Here is an 18162-nt window from a genome sequence, read left to right as displayed (position 1 = left end):
GTGTTTGTGTGAATGTGCTGTAGTTCGGTTCGTCGATAATTATCGGCAAGGGCTACAACTCTTTGCTCGCCGAGCGTCCTTGCTCAATGGTTTCATACCGTTTTCAGGAAATACAGGTGAGGAATGGGCGTGTGTTCAAATTGTTCAACACCTTATACCTCAAAGTGTATGATACATGAGGGTATACTTTTGGATAACGTGGCTATCAGTGCTAATCGTCTGATGTATGAAACTGACGTCAGTGGAAGTGGTAGTGTTCACCGTGCATTTACGAGTTAACAAAACCAATGGTCGTTTTGTTACCATGGTGATCATCTAGTGAGTCATTGAAAAAAAGATAGTCAGCTTGCAATGCTTTCAAGGTAGGACTTTATTACGCGCGCGCGCGCGCACACACACACACACACACACACACACACACACACACACACACACACACACACACACACACACACACACACACACTTCACAAATCAGACATTTCATAAACCATAAGTTTATCAAGCTTTTTTGGAATGGAATGGAAAAATGTGTCATCTAACGCACAGAGGCCAGGTCACTTGAGGTTTGTAAAAACCTGACCAGACACCCAGCAGAGTCGCTGCTGTTTCATTTAACTGAGTAACAGGCTCAGTGCTAAGCTGCAATGTTTCAGTGCTATCTGGTAACATAAACAATTTATACAGGCTCCTGAATTACCTGTGTTACTAATAATTATTATCATAATGTCTGTTTACACACAAAAATAGTGATGATTAAATGTACAGACATTACACGTACCATTCCTTATCTCTCAGCACTGACAACCCCATTTCACTTGTTTCTATCAGCACTGACATCCGCAATTCCAGTTGTTTCTGTCACCACTGACAACCTCATTCCAGTTGTTTCCATCACCACTGACAATCTCATTCCAGTTGTCTGACAACTTCATTAAAAAAAAGAAGAAAAAAAGAAAAAAAAAAGAAACTTTGGGAAGGATTGATATGTCATTGAAATTTCTCACACACAATGACATTGTCCGGCTAATAACAAAATAATTGGGCAATGATCTAACTGATGAAAATGAAGTGGAACATTTCATTTGCACTCTTCAGCATTTAAAATGATCAGACATTCACAACCCTTTATCTTTCTGGTTCTGTGTCTGATGTTTAACACTGATGTACATCCCTGGAAGGCCACAAAAAGTGACAAAGAAGCCAAAAATGTTTCCACAGTCATTTTACTGTTGTTGTTGTTGTGTTGTTGTTGTTTTAAATTTCTTATTCACTAACATAGCACTTAAGTCTGACATATTGATTCATTGATTAATAGCAGTCATTTTGCCTTTTTGGATTGAAATAAGAACTGCTGAGTATGGAAGTCAGCACTGACAACCTCATTTGAGTGATAGTTTCTGTCACTGTGTCATGATGTTGCATAGTTCTTAGTATTGTTTAAAAAATCTTTCTTTTGCTTTTATCATTCTTATTCTTATCATCATGATCATCATCATCATGATCATCACGATCATCATGATCATGATCATCATCATCATCATCATCATCATCGTTGTTGTTGTTGTTGTTGTTGTTGTTGTCACTATTTTCTGAAGAATAGGATAGATGGAACTGTCAGGAATGAGAATACTGACACTGCTGTGGTTTTGGTTTTATTTTTTGTTAGGAATGTGTGTGTGTGTGTGTGTGTGTGTGTGTGTGTGTGTGTGTGTGTAGGATGATTCATTTCATGGATAGTAATTTTTTTTCATTATTGAGTAATACCCAAAAAAATATTGATGAATGATGAGCTGCAAGCAATTGTGTCAGTGTGTGTGTGTACATATTTGAATGTTATGGTGTTTGGGAAGGGTGTAGAGCTTGCATGAACCACAGTTGTTTTCAGTACATTTAAGATGTGGAGTGGCTGGAATGTCACTTTAATACCCTTGTGCCCACCAGATTCATCTGTCTGAAGCCAATAGTGAGAATTGAAATCTTTATAACCTCATTTCATTTGATGAAAGGAATGACTGATGATGAAATTGAAAGGAATGGAAGATGATGAAAGGAATCACTGTGTGTGCAAGGGAAGGAAGTAAAGTGTGTGTGTGTGTGTGTGTGTGTGTGTGTGTGTGGGTGAATGGCATGGGAAGATGTGAAATGTGACTTGGTTGACTGAAACTGAGGGGCTTGAGAATCTCAATAATCTGTATATTTGTATATATTGCTATTTCTTTTTGGTGCCATTCAAACTATCTTTTTATATTTCAGTTATTTTATTTCTTTTTTGTTTTGTTTTTGTTGTTTTTTGTTGGACACATGCTGCTGCCAAAAAAATATCTCTGTACCAAAGTATAGACAATAGAGTTTGTGTATTCGTATTTGTGTATTCATATTCAGAAATGATAAAAGGAATGACAGATGATGAAAGGAATGACTCATTATAAAAGGAATGACAGATGATGACATGTATGATGGATGATGAAAGATAAGACTAACCATGAAAGGCATGGCAGATGATGAAAGAAATAACAGATAATGAAATGATTGGCATATGATTCTAATGATGGAAGCTATGACTAATGATGAAAGGCATGGCAGATGATGAAAGGAATGACGGATGATGATGAAACTAGGGATGACTGATGTTGACAAGAATGACTGATGATGTCTTCACTCTGACCACAGAGGCCAGAGGACTGGGCAGGTGTCCAGGACAGCTGATGGCAAAGACCAGCAGCCAGTCATCCACATCACCGTTCACTGACAGTGAAGACAGGCACCTTTCTTCCTGAATACATCACCATCCACATCACCATTCAGTGACAGTGAAGACGGGCACCTTTCTTCCTGAATACATCACCATCCACATCACCGTTCAGTGACAGTGAAGACAGGCACCTTTCTTCCTGAATACATCACCATCCACATCACCATTCAGTGACAGTGAAGACAGGCACCTTTCTTCCTGAATACATCACCATCCACACCACCATTCAGTGACGGTGAAGACGGGCACCTTTCTTCCTGAATACTTCACTATACACATCAACATTCAGTGACAGCAAAGACGGGCACCTTTCTTCCTGAATACATCACCATCCACATCACCATTCAGTGACAGTAAAGACAGGCACCTTTCTTCCTGAATACATCACCATCCACATCACCATTCAGTGACAGTAAAGACGGGCACCTTTCTTCCTGAATACATCACTATACACATCACCATTCACTGACAGTGAAGACAGGCACCTTTCTTCCTGAATACATCACCATCTACATCACCATTCACTGACAGTGAAGACAGGCACCTTTCTTCCTGAATACATCACTATACACATCAACATTCAGTGACAGTGAAGACGCGCACCTTTCTTTCTGAATACATCACCATCCACATCACCATTCAGTGACAGTAAAGACGCGCACCTTTCTTCCTGAATACATCACCCAGCATGTGTCCAGTGACTGCATCACACATTCAAGACTGTTACATGGACTGCGAGGATCACTGCTGCTAGTCTGAGGCTGTGATATTTCCATACCTGTTGACTGTTTATGTGTACAGTGTGTCACTGTGTTTCCATCCCGTCATCACCACGACAGGACTGTTGTCACTGTACAGGTGTCACTGTACAACTGGTGTGTTGACTGTCACCAGGCGGTGTGTGCACAAAACCAGGACGCTGACTGAAAGCAATGCGTGGTCTTGATGACCAGAGTGCTTACTATCTGTGACCTGCTGTGGTTATTGCTGTGGCTGTGTGGCCAGGTGAGCAGCGCCATGGGCCGATCCCGCCACAATCTGCAGGCCGCATTGATGGTGGTGTGTCTGGCCATGCTGGCCCTGTCCGTCTTCCTGTCACACCGCTGTGTGCGCATCTCTCATCTTCGCAACCCCTACCTGCTGGACGACCTTTCTGACCCAGCCCTGCACCTGTACGACCAGATCTCTGGTGGACAGCCCCACACCTTGCTGCTCCGGAACCGACCAGCCCTCACCGTGCACTACATGTGGTGCCGCAACGGCCATCTGGAGTTCAAGCACTACCTCAGTTTGCTGAGTGTGGCCAAGGTTCTGAAGCCTGACCAGATTGTCTTCCACTATCTGCAGATGCCAGAGACTGATAAAAAGCGGTACTTTACTTGGTTTGAGGATATTCAGCGAGAAGTTCCCATGATCACTTTAAAACCAATCCACAATGCCAAACACTGCAGTCACCAGTTTTCCAGTGGCTTTGCAAAGAATGAGGATTTTCCCAACAATGATGGGGTGTTCATGGTGGAAGATATAGCTATAACCAACCTCAGCAGAGAGGCCTTTTACAGACACACAGGTGCACACGGATTGTTGGCATCTAGGTGTGGTGAGGCTGAGGGAACATGTGAGGGTTTGAAGAGAATACCTGCTCAGATGTTTCTGGTGCCCAGTTCAGAGCCTTACCATCTTACAGGAGGGGAAGGTCGTGCAGTCCTGGAGTGCCCCACCATTGATGTCTTTAACAAAGCCAACGTTTCTACTTGTCTACAGTTGTCACAGCGCCTATTTCCCTCTGACATCTGGCGTCAGAACAAGACGTTTGACAGGTTCGCTCGCTGGGTGGCCTACAACCACCCAAACCCTATGAAGCCAGAGCCTGACCCAGACAGGTCAGCTCCAAGCGTGGCCCATGTGTTGAAGGTGGACGGGGAAGATGGCCTGTCCCCACTGTGCTACGCCAGCGTGCTGAGTGCCGTTTCCCAGGGTCTCATGAGTCACGTGTTCCTTCATGGCCACCTGGACACAAGTGCTGACAATGCCCTCTGGAGGCAGCTGGCAGACAAGGTGCCCGTCACCCACATACCCACTCCCAGTCTGGACCAGCAGACGACATCCAGGCAGTGGTCTCTGTACGGCCTGCAGGTCCTGCTTCAGTACGGAGGAGTGGTGCTGTCCTGCGACACCATCGTGCAGAAACCTCTGCAGCCGCTGCTCCAGTACCCGGCAGTGGCCAGCGTGCAGAAGAGCATCTACCGCATCGTTCACCACCACATGGACCTCAGCCTGCTGGTGGCCAGGCCTGCGTCACGCTACTTACAGACCCTCATCCCCGTCTTCCAACAGATGGTGGAGGTGCAGTCCCCGGGGGATGTGGGGGCTGTGGCCTACCACATGTATGAGCAGTACCCCACCTCACTCCATCTGCACACCCACCTTGTGGCACACCTCACCTGCAAGATGGACAGGTGTGTGGCCAGTCCTGGGCAGCTGGACGTGCGGCAGGCCTACACTGTCCAGCTAACATGGACAGAGGGCGCTCCGCCCTCCACCTCGCAGCAGTGGAGTGACTTGTCGACCCCTCTCCACAGTTTGGCGTCTCTGGCAAACCCTTTGCCCAGCTAGTTCTTCTCCCTCGCCTATGTTGTTAGTAGTCTGCCCCTGTGTACACTTTATATCTTTGGCAAACCCTTTGAGTAACTGGTTCTCCCTCCTCCCTGTTGTTAGTAGTCTGCCCCTGTGTACACTTTATATCTTTGGCAAACCCTTTGAGTAACTGGTTCTCCCTCCTCTCTGTTGTTAGTAGTCTGCCCCTGTCCACGCTTTGTATCTATGGAAAGCCCTTTTCCAAGACGTTAACAACCATCCACTGTATCTTGCACCAGGTGTTCTGTTTCATGTATCCATCCACTGTATCTTGCACCAGGTGTTCTGTTCCATGCATCCATCCACTGCATCTTGCATCAGGTGTTCTGTTTCATGCATCCATCCACTGCATCTTGCACCAGGTGTTCTGTTTCATGCATCCATCCACTGCATCTCGCATCAGGTGTTCTGTTTCATGCATCCATCCACTGCATCTCGCATCAGGTGTTCAGTTTCATGCATCCATCCACTGCATCTCGCATCAGGTGTTCTGTTCCATGTGTTCATCCACTGCAGCTGGCATCAGGTGTTCTGTTCTCTGTATCCACTCTAGTTATCCCCACCTACCTCTTTCTACACCCCCTAACAACGCCTCCTTCCTGTGTCCTCTTTCCTCACCCCTGCACCCTCCCACTACCCCTTCCGCATTCCCTCTTTCCAATTTCGTTTAATGGTTGTTTGAATGGTGATTGTTTTCACTTTCGTCACTGCCTTGGAAAAACCGTATCAGGCGAAGGTTTGGCCAAAAATTAAGAGGCAAACCCCTCGTGGCTCACGTGTGTTATTCATGTTGTACAACAGAACCAAAACCAACCGCCAGGAATAGAAAAATGAATGGAGTTGGGGGACGGGCTGGGGGTGAAGGAGGGTGAGGGAAGAGGATACCGTTACATTTATATAACTATCCAACTCATTTTTTTTCTCACCATCAGAATTGAATGTTTGTTGAACCGAAAGTTGTGAGCGGAGAAAGTTGTGAACCGAAAGTTTGAAACACAGAATTTTTTTTTATCTCAGACAGCTGGCATCAAGCGGCATTTCATTGTTTTACGATCATAGTATAGATCTATCAAAGCTTCAAACTTTCCCCATTTTTATCACTACTTTTCATCTATGATAAATCGTAACAAAATCGCCAACTACATTTTTGGACATAATATACTTGATAATCACTCTGGACAAGTCCAGTTCTTTCACCACACCTGCTATGACCGGTCCTGACGCATTTTTCCACTCCAAACATGAAGACTGAAGGTCCAGTACCCACCCGCCTCTCCAATCGAGGAAAAATACAAAAGCATGGCCAGTCAATGTGGAAAATCAATGAAAACGCGAATCTTTCTCTCCAGATGAAGGGGGGAGGGGGGGGGGGGGCTTCTGTTTCTGCGTACACAACCCAGAATAGTTTTCAAAAGCGCATGCGTCGTTCGAGTTTGTATCTAACAAATTCTGGACAACAAGTCAAGCAGATTTTATTTAGATGTCAGTGGACATGCAGTAAGCAAGTGATGAGGCACATACACAAACCATCTGCCAAACAATGTGTAGTGGCCTCCTTCGCGTCCTTTTGATAATGTGTTTTCAAGAACTATATCAGTGCGTCGGACGCTTATGATCATGATGAACACGCTTGAAAGGAACGACATTATAATATTTTCTGACAAACGACCATTTGGGCCAATGTAGATAGTATTAGATCATCACCCTGAGTGTAAGATGCAATAACCTTTGTCTTGAGTCACATTAAATTTTAATATCTAACGTTTTAGACGAGTAAGATCTGTTAACGTATTTCCCATAGGACATTTAGACTGATATCCCATTACTTGGCAGAATTTACCGGTCCTGGCAGATTTATACATCAATGTAACTTCCATAGTAAACGGAAAAAGATCCAATTTAGAACAAGAAAATAATATTGCTATTAATCATTGTGTCAGTATGTCGTAAAAAAAAGTAATAACCTGACCGTGGAAATATTTTTAGCGTATTACAAAATAGAGTAAATGTGATGAAAGTAAACGATTTACATAAATGTTTTTACTTCCAGTGGATCTGAAAACGAAATCTTGCATCCCAAGATGGCATTTTGAACAAATAGTTTATAGACAGTAATGTTGAATTCCACTGACATCCTAAAACAATTTTTTTTTTAAATTAAAAAAAAATACTGGTCGCTGTTACAAAGTGGTTAGCGTCGCAGACTGACGGCTAGAGGATGCAGGTTTGATTTCCAGTGCAGGTGGCTTTTTTTGTTTGTGTTGTTGTTGTTGTTTTTGACAGCTCCTACTTAGACTTGAGACGTTGAGTGTGCAATAAGCACGAATGGGAAAACTAGGGCCACACAGTGAAGTATTGGAAGTGTCATCCTTATCCTCATTCATCATTAAGATAGGGGGGGAAAAAAGGTTCCGAATTCTGTGGCCTTTCATGCCCTGCTTTCATGGTGACCTCACTTCCGAATGAGAAATATGATAGAAACAGAAAGTAACGAATGTTCAATATGCCCGCAGGAAGTGGATCACATAGTGCATTTCTTTTATGAATGTACATCAGTTAAAGTATTCTCGAACAAAATGGGTGGGTTTTTTGGGGGTTTTTTGTTGTTGTTTTTTTTGTATGTTTTATATGTTCGTTGTTGTTGTTGATTTTACTACATACCTTGTTGATTGGTTGTTCTGCTAATATCAGACTGTATAAAGTTTATATTAATTGCTAATTCATTGTACTGCTAATATAAGACTTACAAAACTTTGGAGTCATTGCTGATTTTTACATTTATATTTTCTTTGGTATGTGTGGTTCATGGCGGGAACACAATATTTTTGGTCATTCTGTACACGTTCGTATTATAATGCACTTGGTTACTTATATCTGTTCTGCTGGTCGGGCAGCAAACATGTTAAACATTATTTGAGATGCATGCACCTGTATTGTTTAAATCACCTATCCCTTTCCAGGTCACAGTAACGTGAATCCATGTATTCACGTATACGTTTTTCCTGACTGTATGCATTGTATAAATCGTTACCAAGTTACCACGGATTCCAAGTTTGTTGCTTACATGACAATACCAATATAAGACAGGGTTTAAACAGATTCACACTGCATGTGTACATACACGGGAGCTAATAATGGAATGGCTGGCGAGCCTTGCGTTTTGCTGATTTTATTTATTGTACATACATGGCTTTGTTTGTCCAAGGAGGTGCAGCGCCTGCACCTTGGGAAAGACTGATTTATATATATATATATATATATATATATAGAAAGAGAGAGAGATGTCTCTGTGTGTGTGAGAGAGAGAGAGAGAGGCATTGTTGCCTTCGTTTTCCACTAGAAAGGGGAAGCGTCAAAAAGCAGCTTTTTGTTGTCGTTTGTTTTTGTTTCGTTTTTGTTCTCTTTTGTCTTTCTTTTCTTCATCCATTTTATGCTGGGAGATATGTATTTCTGTGAAACTCTGGTGTGACCGAACAATGTTCAATAATTGGTGAAGAATAAAGAGTGACAGTTAATTCATAATTCTGTGTGTGTGATGTTGGCTTTCTCTGAGGAGTCTTGGCATATTGAATGGTCCATTCTCTCTCTCTCTCTCTCTCTCTCTCTCTCTCTCTCTCTGTGTGTGTGTGTGTGTGTGTGTATATATATATATATATATATATATATATATATATATATATGTGTGTGTGTGTGTGTGTGTGTTGCAGTTTGTTAAATCAATCCATTGTATTTGAATCGTGTATTTCAATCACTTTGTATCTCTCTTCTTCCAATTTGTTTTTGTCTGTCTGTCTCTCTGCCTGTTTGCTTTTCACTCCATCGCTAGCTGATGACGAAATTGGATTGGCGTCCTCATTTGCAATTACGATCTCCACCAGCTTGCCACCAAGAGTGTGCATGTGAACGCCTGAGGATTATCACCACCAAGAGTGTACGTGTGGACACCTGCAGATTGTTGCCAGGGTTCTTGTGTGGACAACCTGCAGATTATCACCACAGTGTGCGTGTGGACACCTGCAGATTATCACCACCAGGAGTGTGCATGTGGACACCTGCAGATTATCACCACCAGGAGTGTGCATGTGGACACCTGCAGATTATCACCAGAGTGTGCATGTGGACACCCAAGATTATCACCACCAGGAGTGTGCGTGTTGACACCTGCAGATTAACACCAAGAGTGAGCGTGTCAACACCTGCAGATTAACACCAAGAGTGTGCGTGTCGACACCTGCAGATTATCACCACCAGGACTGTGCGTGTGGACACCTGCAGATTATCACCACCAGGAGTGTGCGTGTGGACACCTGCAGATTACCATGTCTGTGCATTCAAAGTAAAAAGAGTGGAGGAAGGTTGTGAATGTGTACAGGGGAGGGAGGGCTGGTGGAGAATGCTTGTGGTGCAATGAGCATGTTGCTTCAGTATGTCATTAAACCATTTGTGTCTGTGTTCTCTCACTGGGTTGGTAGGTATGTCATCTTTATGATAGAGGAGGCGTCTCCTTACACTTTTATATCTATCATCTTTATCAAAGGGGAGGTAGCAAAGTATCTCATTGTATATTGCTATCGTCCTCACAACAAAGAAAGTAGCAGCCTCTCACTGTATTGATATTGCTATCGTCCTCATAACAGAGAAGGTAGCAAAGTATCTCATTGTGTTGATATTGCTATCGTCCTCGTAACAGAGAAGGTAGCAAAGTATCTCACTGTGTTGATATTGCTATCGTCCTCATAACAGAGAAGGTAGCAAAGTATCTCATTGTATTGATATTGCTATCGTCCTCATAACAGAGAAGGTAGCAAAGTATCTCATTGTGTTGATATTGCTATCGTCCTCATAACAGAGAAGGTAGCAAAGTATCTCATTGTATTGATATTGCTATCGTCCTCATAGCAGAGAAAGTAGCAGTCTGTCACTGTGTTGATATTGCTATCGTCCTCATAACAGAGAAGGTAGCTAAGTATCTCATTGTATTGATATTGCTATCATCCTCACAACAGAAAGTAGCAGTCTCTCATTCTATTGATATTGCTATTGTCCTCATAACAGAGAAGGTAGCAAAGTATCTCATTGTGTTGATATTGCTATTGTCCTTATAACAGAGAAGGTAGCAAAGTATCTCATTGTATTGATATTGCTATCATCCTCATAGCAGAGAAAATAGCATTCTGTCATTGTATTGATATTGCTATCGTCCTCATAACAGTGGAGGTAGCAAACGTGAGCTCAAATGGTGATGGTGGTCTTCAGTCCATGTTTTGGGAGGGGCGGGAGAGGGACAGAAAGAAAAGGGACAACAACATCAACAATGAGTAAATATGTCAACATTAGATAACTATATCAACAATGAATATCATTACTGATAAAACGAACAATAAATAACAATGCAAACTATGAATGACAACATCAGTGATATCAACAATGTGTAACAATTAAAAATATCGACAAAGAATATAACAATATCAACAATGAATAACTATATTATCAATCATATCAACAAAGAACAATATCAGCAATGATTAGCAATATCAAGTATATCAACAAAGAATAACAATCTGAACAAAGAATTACATTATCAACAATCCCTTCATGTCGTGCTCTCATGGTGACCTCAGTTTCGTTTCCCGCCACTTCCGTTCTCAGAGTGAGTCCTGTCAAGGTCTTCGGTGTCAGCAGACTCATGGGGACTGTCAATGAAGGGAAGTGGTGGCGACCTTCACCCTGAGGGTAATGGGGTCTGGTTCCACGTCTAAGCTGTTACTGTTGTCAGTATAGAGCTTATCATGTGGTGTCCTAAGTGCGTTAAATGAGAAGAGGCACGACTGAACACTTTGCTGAAGTGAAATGAAATTGTTGATATGATTGATAACATAGCAGGGTAATGTGTGTGTGTGTGTGTGTGTGTGTGTGTGTTGGAGCTCATGTACGTTTATATGCATTTGACTGTGCTTTCATATCTGTGAAACTGCATGTTTGGTGCATAACTGTTATGCATGTGTGGGTGTATGTGTGAATGTGTGTCTTCATGTTTTACATTTATTTGCTTATTTATCATCGTTGTTGTCTTATTTATTTATTTATTTATTTTTTATTACTACTACCTTTTTTATATTATAATTATTATTTATTTATTTATGTAAGCTTATCTATTATTTATTCACTTTTTTTCTCAAGGCCTGACTAAGCGCGTTGGGTTACGCTGCTGGTCAGGCATCTGCTTGGCAGATGTGGTGTAGCGTATATGGATTTGTCCGAACGCAGTGACGCCTTCTTGAGCTACTGAAACTGAAACTGAAACTGAAGTGAAAGTTTAGTTTCTGGCACACCAAGCTCCACGAGTTCTTTATCCGCTGCTGGGAAGATGGCAAGCTACCACAGGACCCCCGTGACGCAGTTATCATCACCCTGTAAAAGAACAAAGGGGAAAATATGACTGCTCCTACTACTTGGGGATACCTAACTTTCCATCACAGGGAAAACCCTTGCAAGAGTACTCCTGAAAGGACTGATGTCTACCATCGCAGAAGACACCCACCACAGAGCCAGTGTGGTTTCAGAGTCAATCAAAGCACCACTGACACGGTATTTGTTCTGTGACAGCTGCAAGCGAACTGCAGGGAACAAAACAAAGGACTATACGTGACATTTGTCGATTTCACAAAAGCGTTCGACGCAGTGAGCAAGAAAAGTCCATGGCAAATCAAGCAATGATTACGATATCCTCCAAAGTTCCTCAAAATGGTCATCCAGCTACATAAAAATCAGTGTTGCAAAGTTCGATACAGCAACTGCCTCTCCGAGCTTTTCCCCATAGAAAATGGAGTAAAGCAACGTTGCATCCTCGTGACAGTTCTTTTCGCTGTCTTCTTCAGCTTAATGCTCCGTGGGGTCACACAAAACCTTGATGACGAGGACGGTATCTATATACGAAACCACACTGATGGCAGTCTGTTCAACCCGAGGCGCGTTCAGGCCCAAACCAAGACACTGGAGCAACTCCCGTGAGCTTCTCTTTGCTGGTGATGCTCAGTGCTCTGGTTGCGCACACACAGACAGCCTTACAGCTCAGCACTCTGGCTGCGCACACACAGATAGCCCTACAGCTCAGCGCTCTGGTTGCGCACACAGAGACAGCCCTACAGCTCAGCGCTCTGGTTGCGCATATAGAGACAGCCTCACAGCTCAGCGCTCTGGTTGCGCACACAGAGTCAGCCTTACAGCTCAGCGCTCTGGTTGCGCACACAGCCCTACAGCTCAGCGCTCTGGTTGCGCACATAGAGACAGCCTCACAGCTCAGCGCTCTGGTTGCGCACACAGAGTCAGCCTTACAGCTCAGTTTTCTGGTTGCGCACACACAGACAGCCCTTCAGCTCAGTGCTCTGGCTGCGCACACACAGACAGCCCTACAGCTCAGCACTATGGTTGCGCACATAGAGACAGCCCTACAGTTCAGTACTTCCGTTGCGCCCACAGAGACAGCCTTACAGCTCAGTACTCTTGTTGCGCACACACAGACAGCCGTACAGCTCAGTGATCTGGTTGCGCACATAGAGACAGCCCTACAGCTCAGTACTCTGGTTGCGCACATAGAGACAGCCTTACAGCTCAGTACTCTCGTTGCGCACACAGAGACAGCCTTACAGCTCAGTGCTCTGGTTGCGCACATTGAGACAGCCCTACAGCTCAGTACTTCCGTTGCGCACATACAGACAGCCGTACAGCTCAGTGATCTGGTTGCGCACATAGAAACACTCCTACAGCTCATAACATCCTGCTTTACAGGGGTTACCGAGACTTCGTACTGGAAGTCAGCCTGAAAAAGACAGTTCTCCATGAGTCGGGACCTCAAGGTGATTCTGTGAGACACAGCTGAAGACAGTCCACCAGTTCAGATACCCTGTGTGTACTATATCGTCAGACGTTAAAATCGACAATGGAAATTGACGACAGACTTGTAAAGGCAAACAGCGCTCATAGGTTTCTGGACAAATGGAAAAAATCAATACACAGTGGGCGATGGCTTACAGAGCAAACGAATAAAAAGATGTACATACATGACGTTTAAAAAAAAAACAACCAAAAAAATACGAGCGGTTTTACACACACACACACACACACACACACACACACACACACACACACACACACACACACACACACACACACACATTCACACACAACCACCACCACTACCATCACCATAATTCAGAAATGATTTATTTCAAGGCCACCGTCCTGTTTACAAAGGAGGAGGTACCAAAAAAATGAAATTGAAATTAAAAATGAAAAATAAAAAAAACGCCGACGGATTAGGGAAAAAACGAACCTTCTTCATGAACATAAAATTTCCAGTCTGCCTATCGGCAAACAAGGAATGTTAGTTTGTAGCATGTGTGTGTGTGTGTGTGTGTGTGTGTGTGTGTGTGTGTGTGTGTGTGTGTGAGAGAGAGAGAGAGAGAGAGAAAGAGAGAGAGAGAGAGAAATGGGGGCGAGGATGGGACTGGGGGTTGGTGTAAGTAAGAGAGGAGGGAAGGGGGTGGTCGGAGAATCTAACGCAAAAATTACCCAAATTCTGGCGCAGAGCAATTTCAATTCCCATAACGCCGATTGCCAGAACTGTGTTTCCTGCTTCCTTCTCTATTGGCCTCTGGCATTCAGCAAAACTGCATTGACTTCCCATTCCGCCTCCCCACCCCCGCACCCCCTTTCGTCTCAGTCTTCCCCACTCTGGCTCCAAAATCGGTTTGAGGCGAGGTCAGCGAGGGGGTGAGGGGGGAAGGGGTCGGGGAGGAAGAGCCGAGAAGACAGCGCAGTGGCAGCACAAAGCCAGTCTCTCCCTCTCTCTCTCTCTGTGCCTCTGTGTCTGGGAGTCTTTGTGGGCCTTTCTGACAGCCGCCTTTCTGGCGACCACTGAGTGGCAGATCGATGGGAGAGAGAGAGCGATTCAACAAGCAACTTCATGAAGACAGGGACCAACGTAAGACAGCGCGGTAGGATGGTTAGAAAGACAAGATGTGAGGAAGGATGTGTGACAGAGGACGGACAGAAGAAAGGGATTGACAGGAAGACACAGGCGAAGGCGTGACGGCAGAGGAGGAAAAAGTGCTGAGACAGCGCTCTGTGCTGCAGGAGGTGGGTGACTCTCTCTGTGTGCCATGGCTTCTCTGCCGGCATGGCCACCCCTCACTGTTTGCTTTGTTCGCCCTCTTCCTTGTCTCTTCGTCATTTGTCTTGTCTGTCTTTTCACTTGTCTGTTCGTCCTTTCACTTACCTTTCCGTTCTATCACTTATGTTTCCGTTCTTTCATTTGTCTGTCCGCTCTTTCACTTGTCTGTCCGCTCTTTCACTTGTCTTTCACTTGTCTGTTCGTCCTTTCACTTGTCTGTCTATTCTTTCACTTGTCTGTCTTTCACTTGTCTGTCCACTCTTTCACTTGTCTGTCCACTCTTTCACTTGTCTGTCTTTCACTTGTCTGTCCACTCTTTCACTTGTCTGTCCACTCTTTCACTTGTCTGTCTTTCACTTGTCTGTCTACTCTTTCACTTGTCTGTCCACTCTTTCACTTGTCTGTCTTTCACTTGTCTCCCTGCCCTTTCACTTACCTTTTTGTCATTTCACTTGTCTGTCTTTCACTTGTCTGTCTTTCACTTGTCTGTCTTTCACTTGTCTGTCCACTCTTTCACTTGTCTGTCTTTCACTTGTCTGTCTTTCACTTGTCTGTCCACTATTTCACTTGTCTGTCTTTCACTTGTCTGTCCACTCTTTCACTTGTCTGTCCACTCTTTCACTTGTCTGTCTTTCACTTGTCTGTCTTTCACTTGTCTGTCCACTCTTCACTTGTCTGTCTTTCACTTGTCTGTCCACTCTTTCACTTGTCTGTCCACTCTTTCACTTGTCTGTCTTTCACTTGTCTGTCCACTATTTCACTTGTCTGTCTTTCACTTGTCTGTCCACTCTTTCACTTGTCTGTCCACTCTTTCACTTGTCTGTCTTTCACTTGTCTGTCTTTCACTTGTCTGTTCGTCCTTTCAAATGTCTGTCCACCCTCTCATTTGTCTATCTGCCCTTTTACTTACCTTTCTGTCATTTCACTTGTCTGTCTTTCACTTGTCTGTCAGCTCTTTCCCTTGTCTGTCCATCACTTTTACTTGTCTGTCTTTCACTTGTCTGTCCACTCTTTCACTTGAATGTCATTTCACTTGTCTGTCTTTCACTTACCTGTCCACCCTCTTACGTGTCTGTCAGCTCTTTGTGTGTGTGTGTGTGTGTGTGCGCGCGCGCGCGTGAGAGAGAGAGAGAGAGAGAGAGAGAGAGAGAGAGAGAGAGAATCTCTGTATCTCTTGTGTCACAGTGTCTGGTGCGTAAGACAATCGCTGCAACAGACTCAATGTCCCTATTGCCATGTCTTTGGGTGCATAGCAAGTTCGCCGGCTGTCAAAATATCTGTCTCAGGTGCCACAATCTCTCTGTGCATATCAAGACCGCTGCCACTGTCTCTATGTCTCTATTGGCATGTCTGCTGTGCTGGTACATACAGCGGTATGTCATCTTGACCTGGTATGAGCGTGGCAACAGAAAAAGCAATCAAACTGCAGGCAGAGAAAAACAAAAGGGTGGCGCTGTCAGTGTAGCGACGCGCTCTCCCTGTGGAGGGCATCCCGAATTTCACACAGAGACAAAAAAGTTGTGACAAAAAAGAATCCTACAATACAACCTTCCACATGCAAAGGTTCTGGCAGGCTGCCAACGATGGCCCTGGACAAAGACCTCGCTCCCTGTCTGGAGGGCGGGGAGGTGACTGCAGCAGCTGAAGAGGCGGTTCTGGCTGGCCTGGCACTGCCGGCGTCTGGCCGTGATGGTCTGTGGGCCGACCTCTGGGGACAGCTGCAGCTGGCTGGGGGTGGCAGGCAGCAGGAAGCTGCTGGAGAAAGCAGGCTGGTGTTGCCGGTCACAGGGAGTTGTCGTTCATACAGGGTTGCCGTTCACAGGGTGTTGCCGTTCATACAGGGTTGCCGTTCACAGGGTGTTGCCGTTCATACAGGGTGTTGCCGTTCATACAGGGTTGCCGGTCACAGAGAGTTGCCGTTCACAGGGTGTTGCCGTTCAAAGATGGGTGCCGTTGGTGTGTTGCCGTTCATAGATGGTTGCCGTTCACATGATGTTGCCGATCACAAGATGTTGCCAATCACAGAGGGTTGCCGTTCATAGAGGGTTGCCGTTCACAGGATGTTGCCGTTAGGGTGTTGCCGTTCACAGTGTGTTGCCGTTCACAAAGGGTTGCCGTTCACAAAGGTTGCCGTTCACAGAGCAATGCCGATTATACAGGGTTGCCGTTCACAGGATGTTGCTGTTCACAAAGGGTTACCGTTCACAGGATGTTGCCGTTCACAGAGGGTTACCGTTCACAGGATGTTGCCGTTCATAGAGGGTTGCCGTTGCTGTGTTGCTGTTCATAGATGGTTGTCTTTCACAGGGTGTTGCCGTTCACAGGGTGTTGCTGTTCACAGGATGTTGCCGTTAGGGTGTTGCCGTTCACAGGATGTTGCTGTTCACAGAGGGTTGCCGTTCACAGGATGTTGCCGTTCACAGTGTGTTGCCGTTCACAGAGGGTTGCCGTTCACAGGATGTTGCCGTTCACAGTGTGTTGCCGTTCACAAGATGTTGCCGTTCACAGTGTGTTGCCGTTCACAAGATGTTGCCATTCACAGAGGGTTGCCAGTGACATGGGGCTGCCATTCACTGACAGGGAGCTGCTGGGTCCTTGGCCCACTTTGGCCTTGTTCTGTGCGGTCTGCTCCACCTTTCAGCCGGACCATCACACTGGGGTGTCAGCCATCACACGGGGGGTGTCAGATACAGGCCATCACACACACACACCATCACAGTGAGGGTGTCAGACACAGGCCATCACACACACACACACCATCACACACACACACACCATCACACACACACACACATCATCATCACAGTGGGGGTGTCAGACACAGGCCATCACACACACACACACACCATCACACACACACACATCATCATCATCACAGTGGGGGTGTCAGACACAGGCCATCACACACACACACCATCACACACACACACACCATCACACACACACACACACACATCATCATCACAGTGGGGGTGTCAGACACAGGCCATCACACACACACACCATCACAGTGAGGGTGTCAGACACAGGCCATCACACACACACACACCATCACACACACACACACCATCACACACACACACACATCATCATCTTCACAGTGGGGGTGTCAGACACAGGCCATCACACACACACACCATCACAGTGGGGGTGTCAGATACAGGCCATCACACACACACACACCATCACACACACACACACCCCATCACAGTGGGGGTGTCACACGCAGGCCATCACACACACACACACCATCACAGTGAGGGTGTCAGACACAGGCCATCACACTGGAGTTATTAGAGACTGGTCGTGACATGTTTCACGCCGAAGGTGGCGGTGGCGCGGGCAGACTCCTCTGATGAAAGCTGAGGATTGTTGTTAGTTTGCAGTCTCTCGAATGTCATGCCTGGCACAGATGCCGACAGCTTCCTGACCACTGCCCCAGACGTTATGGTGGTCATCTCTCATCTCGTCCAGCTCGAAATACCGGCTGAATAAAAGTGTCCGGGTAGTTCTTGCTGTGCCGGGACAACAGGTCCTCCGCCACGGACGTCGCGAGGCAGTATTGGCTTCTTGCAGCAGCTGGTATGAAGTCCAGAGGT

The 18162-nt window shown here is 45.2% G+C and overlaps 1 protein-coding gene across 2 annotated transcripts; it reads left to right on the top strand.

Moving 5' to 3' along the window:
- Positions 1-51: 51 nt before the first annotated feature.
- Positions 52-7536, top strand: LOC143294927 (uncharacterized). 2 transcript variants are annotated; one of them, XM_076606442.1, is made up of 2 exons: positions 52-116; positions 2673-7536. In XM_076606442.1, the coding sequence occupies exon 2, from the start codon at positions 3700-3702 to the stop codon at positions 5368-5370; it is 1671 nt and encodes a 556-aa protein (XP_076462557.1). In that variant the 5' UTR covers positions 52-116; positions 2673-3699; the 3' UTR covers positions 5371-7536. The 2 variants fall into 2 exon arrangements, with proteins under 2 accessions (XP_076462557.1, XP_076462558.1); XM_076606443.1 differs by having other exon boundaries at positions 97-116; positions 3649-7536.
- The last annotated feature ends 10626 nt before the right edge of the window (positions 7537-18162 follow it).

The sequence above is a fragment of the Babylonia areolata genome, chromosome 20 (genome assembly GCF_041734735.1).
Source record: "Babylonia areolata isolate BAREFJ2019XMU chromosome 20, ASM4173473v1, whole genome shotgun sequence".
Classification (NCBI taxonomy): Eukaryota; Metazoa; Mollusca; class Gastropoda; order Neogastropoda; family Buccinidae; genus Babylonia; species Babylonia areolata.
Note: the sequence above shows the minus strand (reverse complement) of the source record. Positions and strands in the feature narration are given on the sequence as shown.

What these genes read in the sequence shown, in the direction of transcription:
- LOC143294927 (XM_076606442.1), top strand. Translation starts at nt 3,700, where the DNA reads ATGACCAGAGTGCTTACTATCTGTGACCTGCTGTGGTTATTGCTGTGG.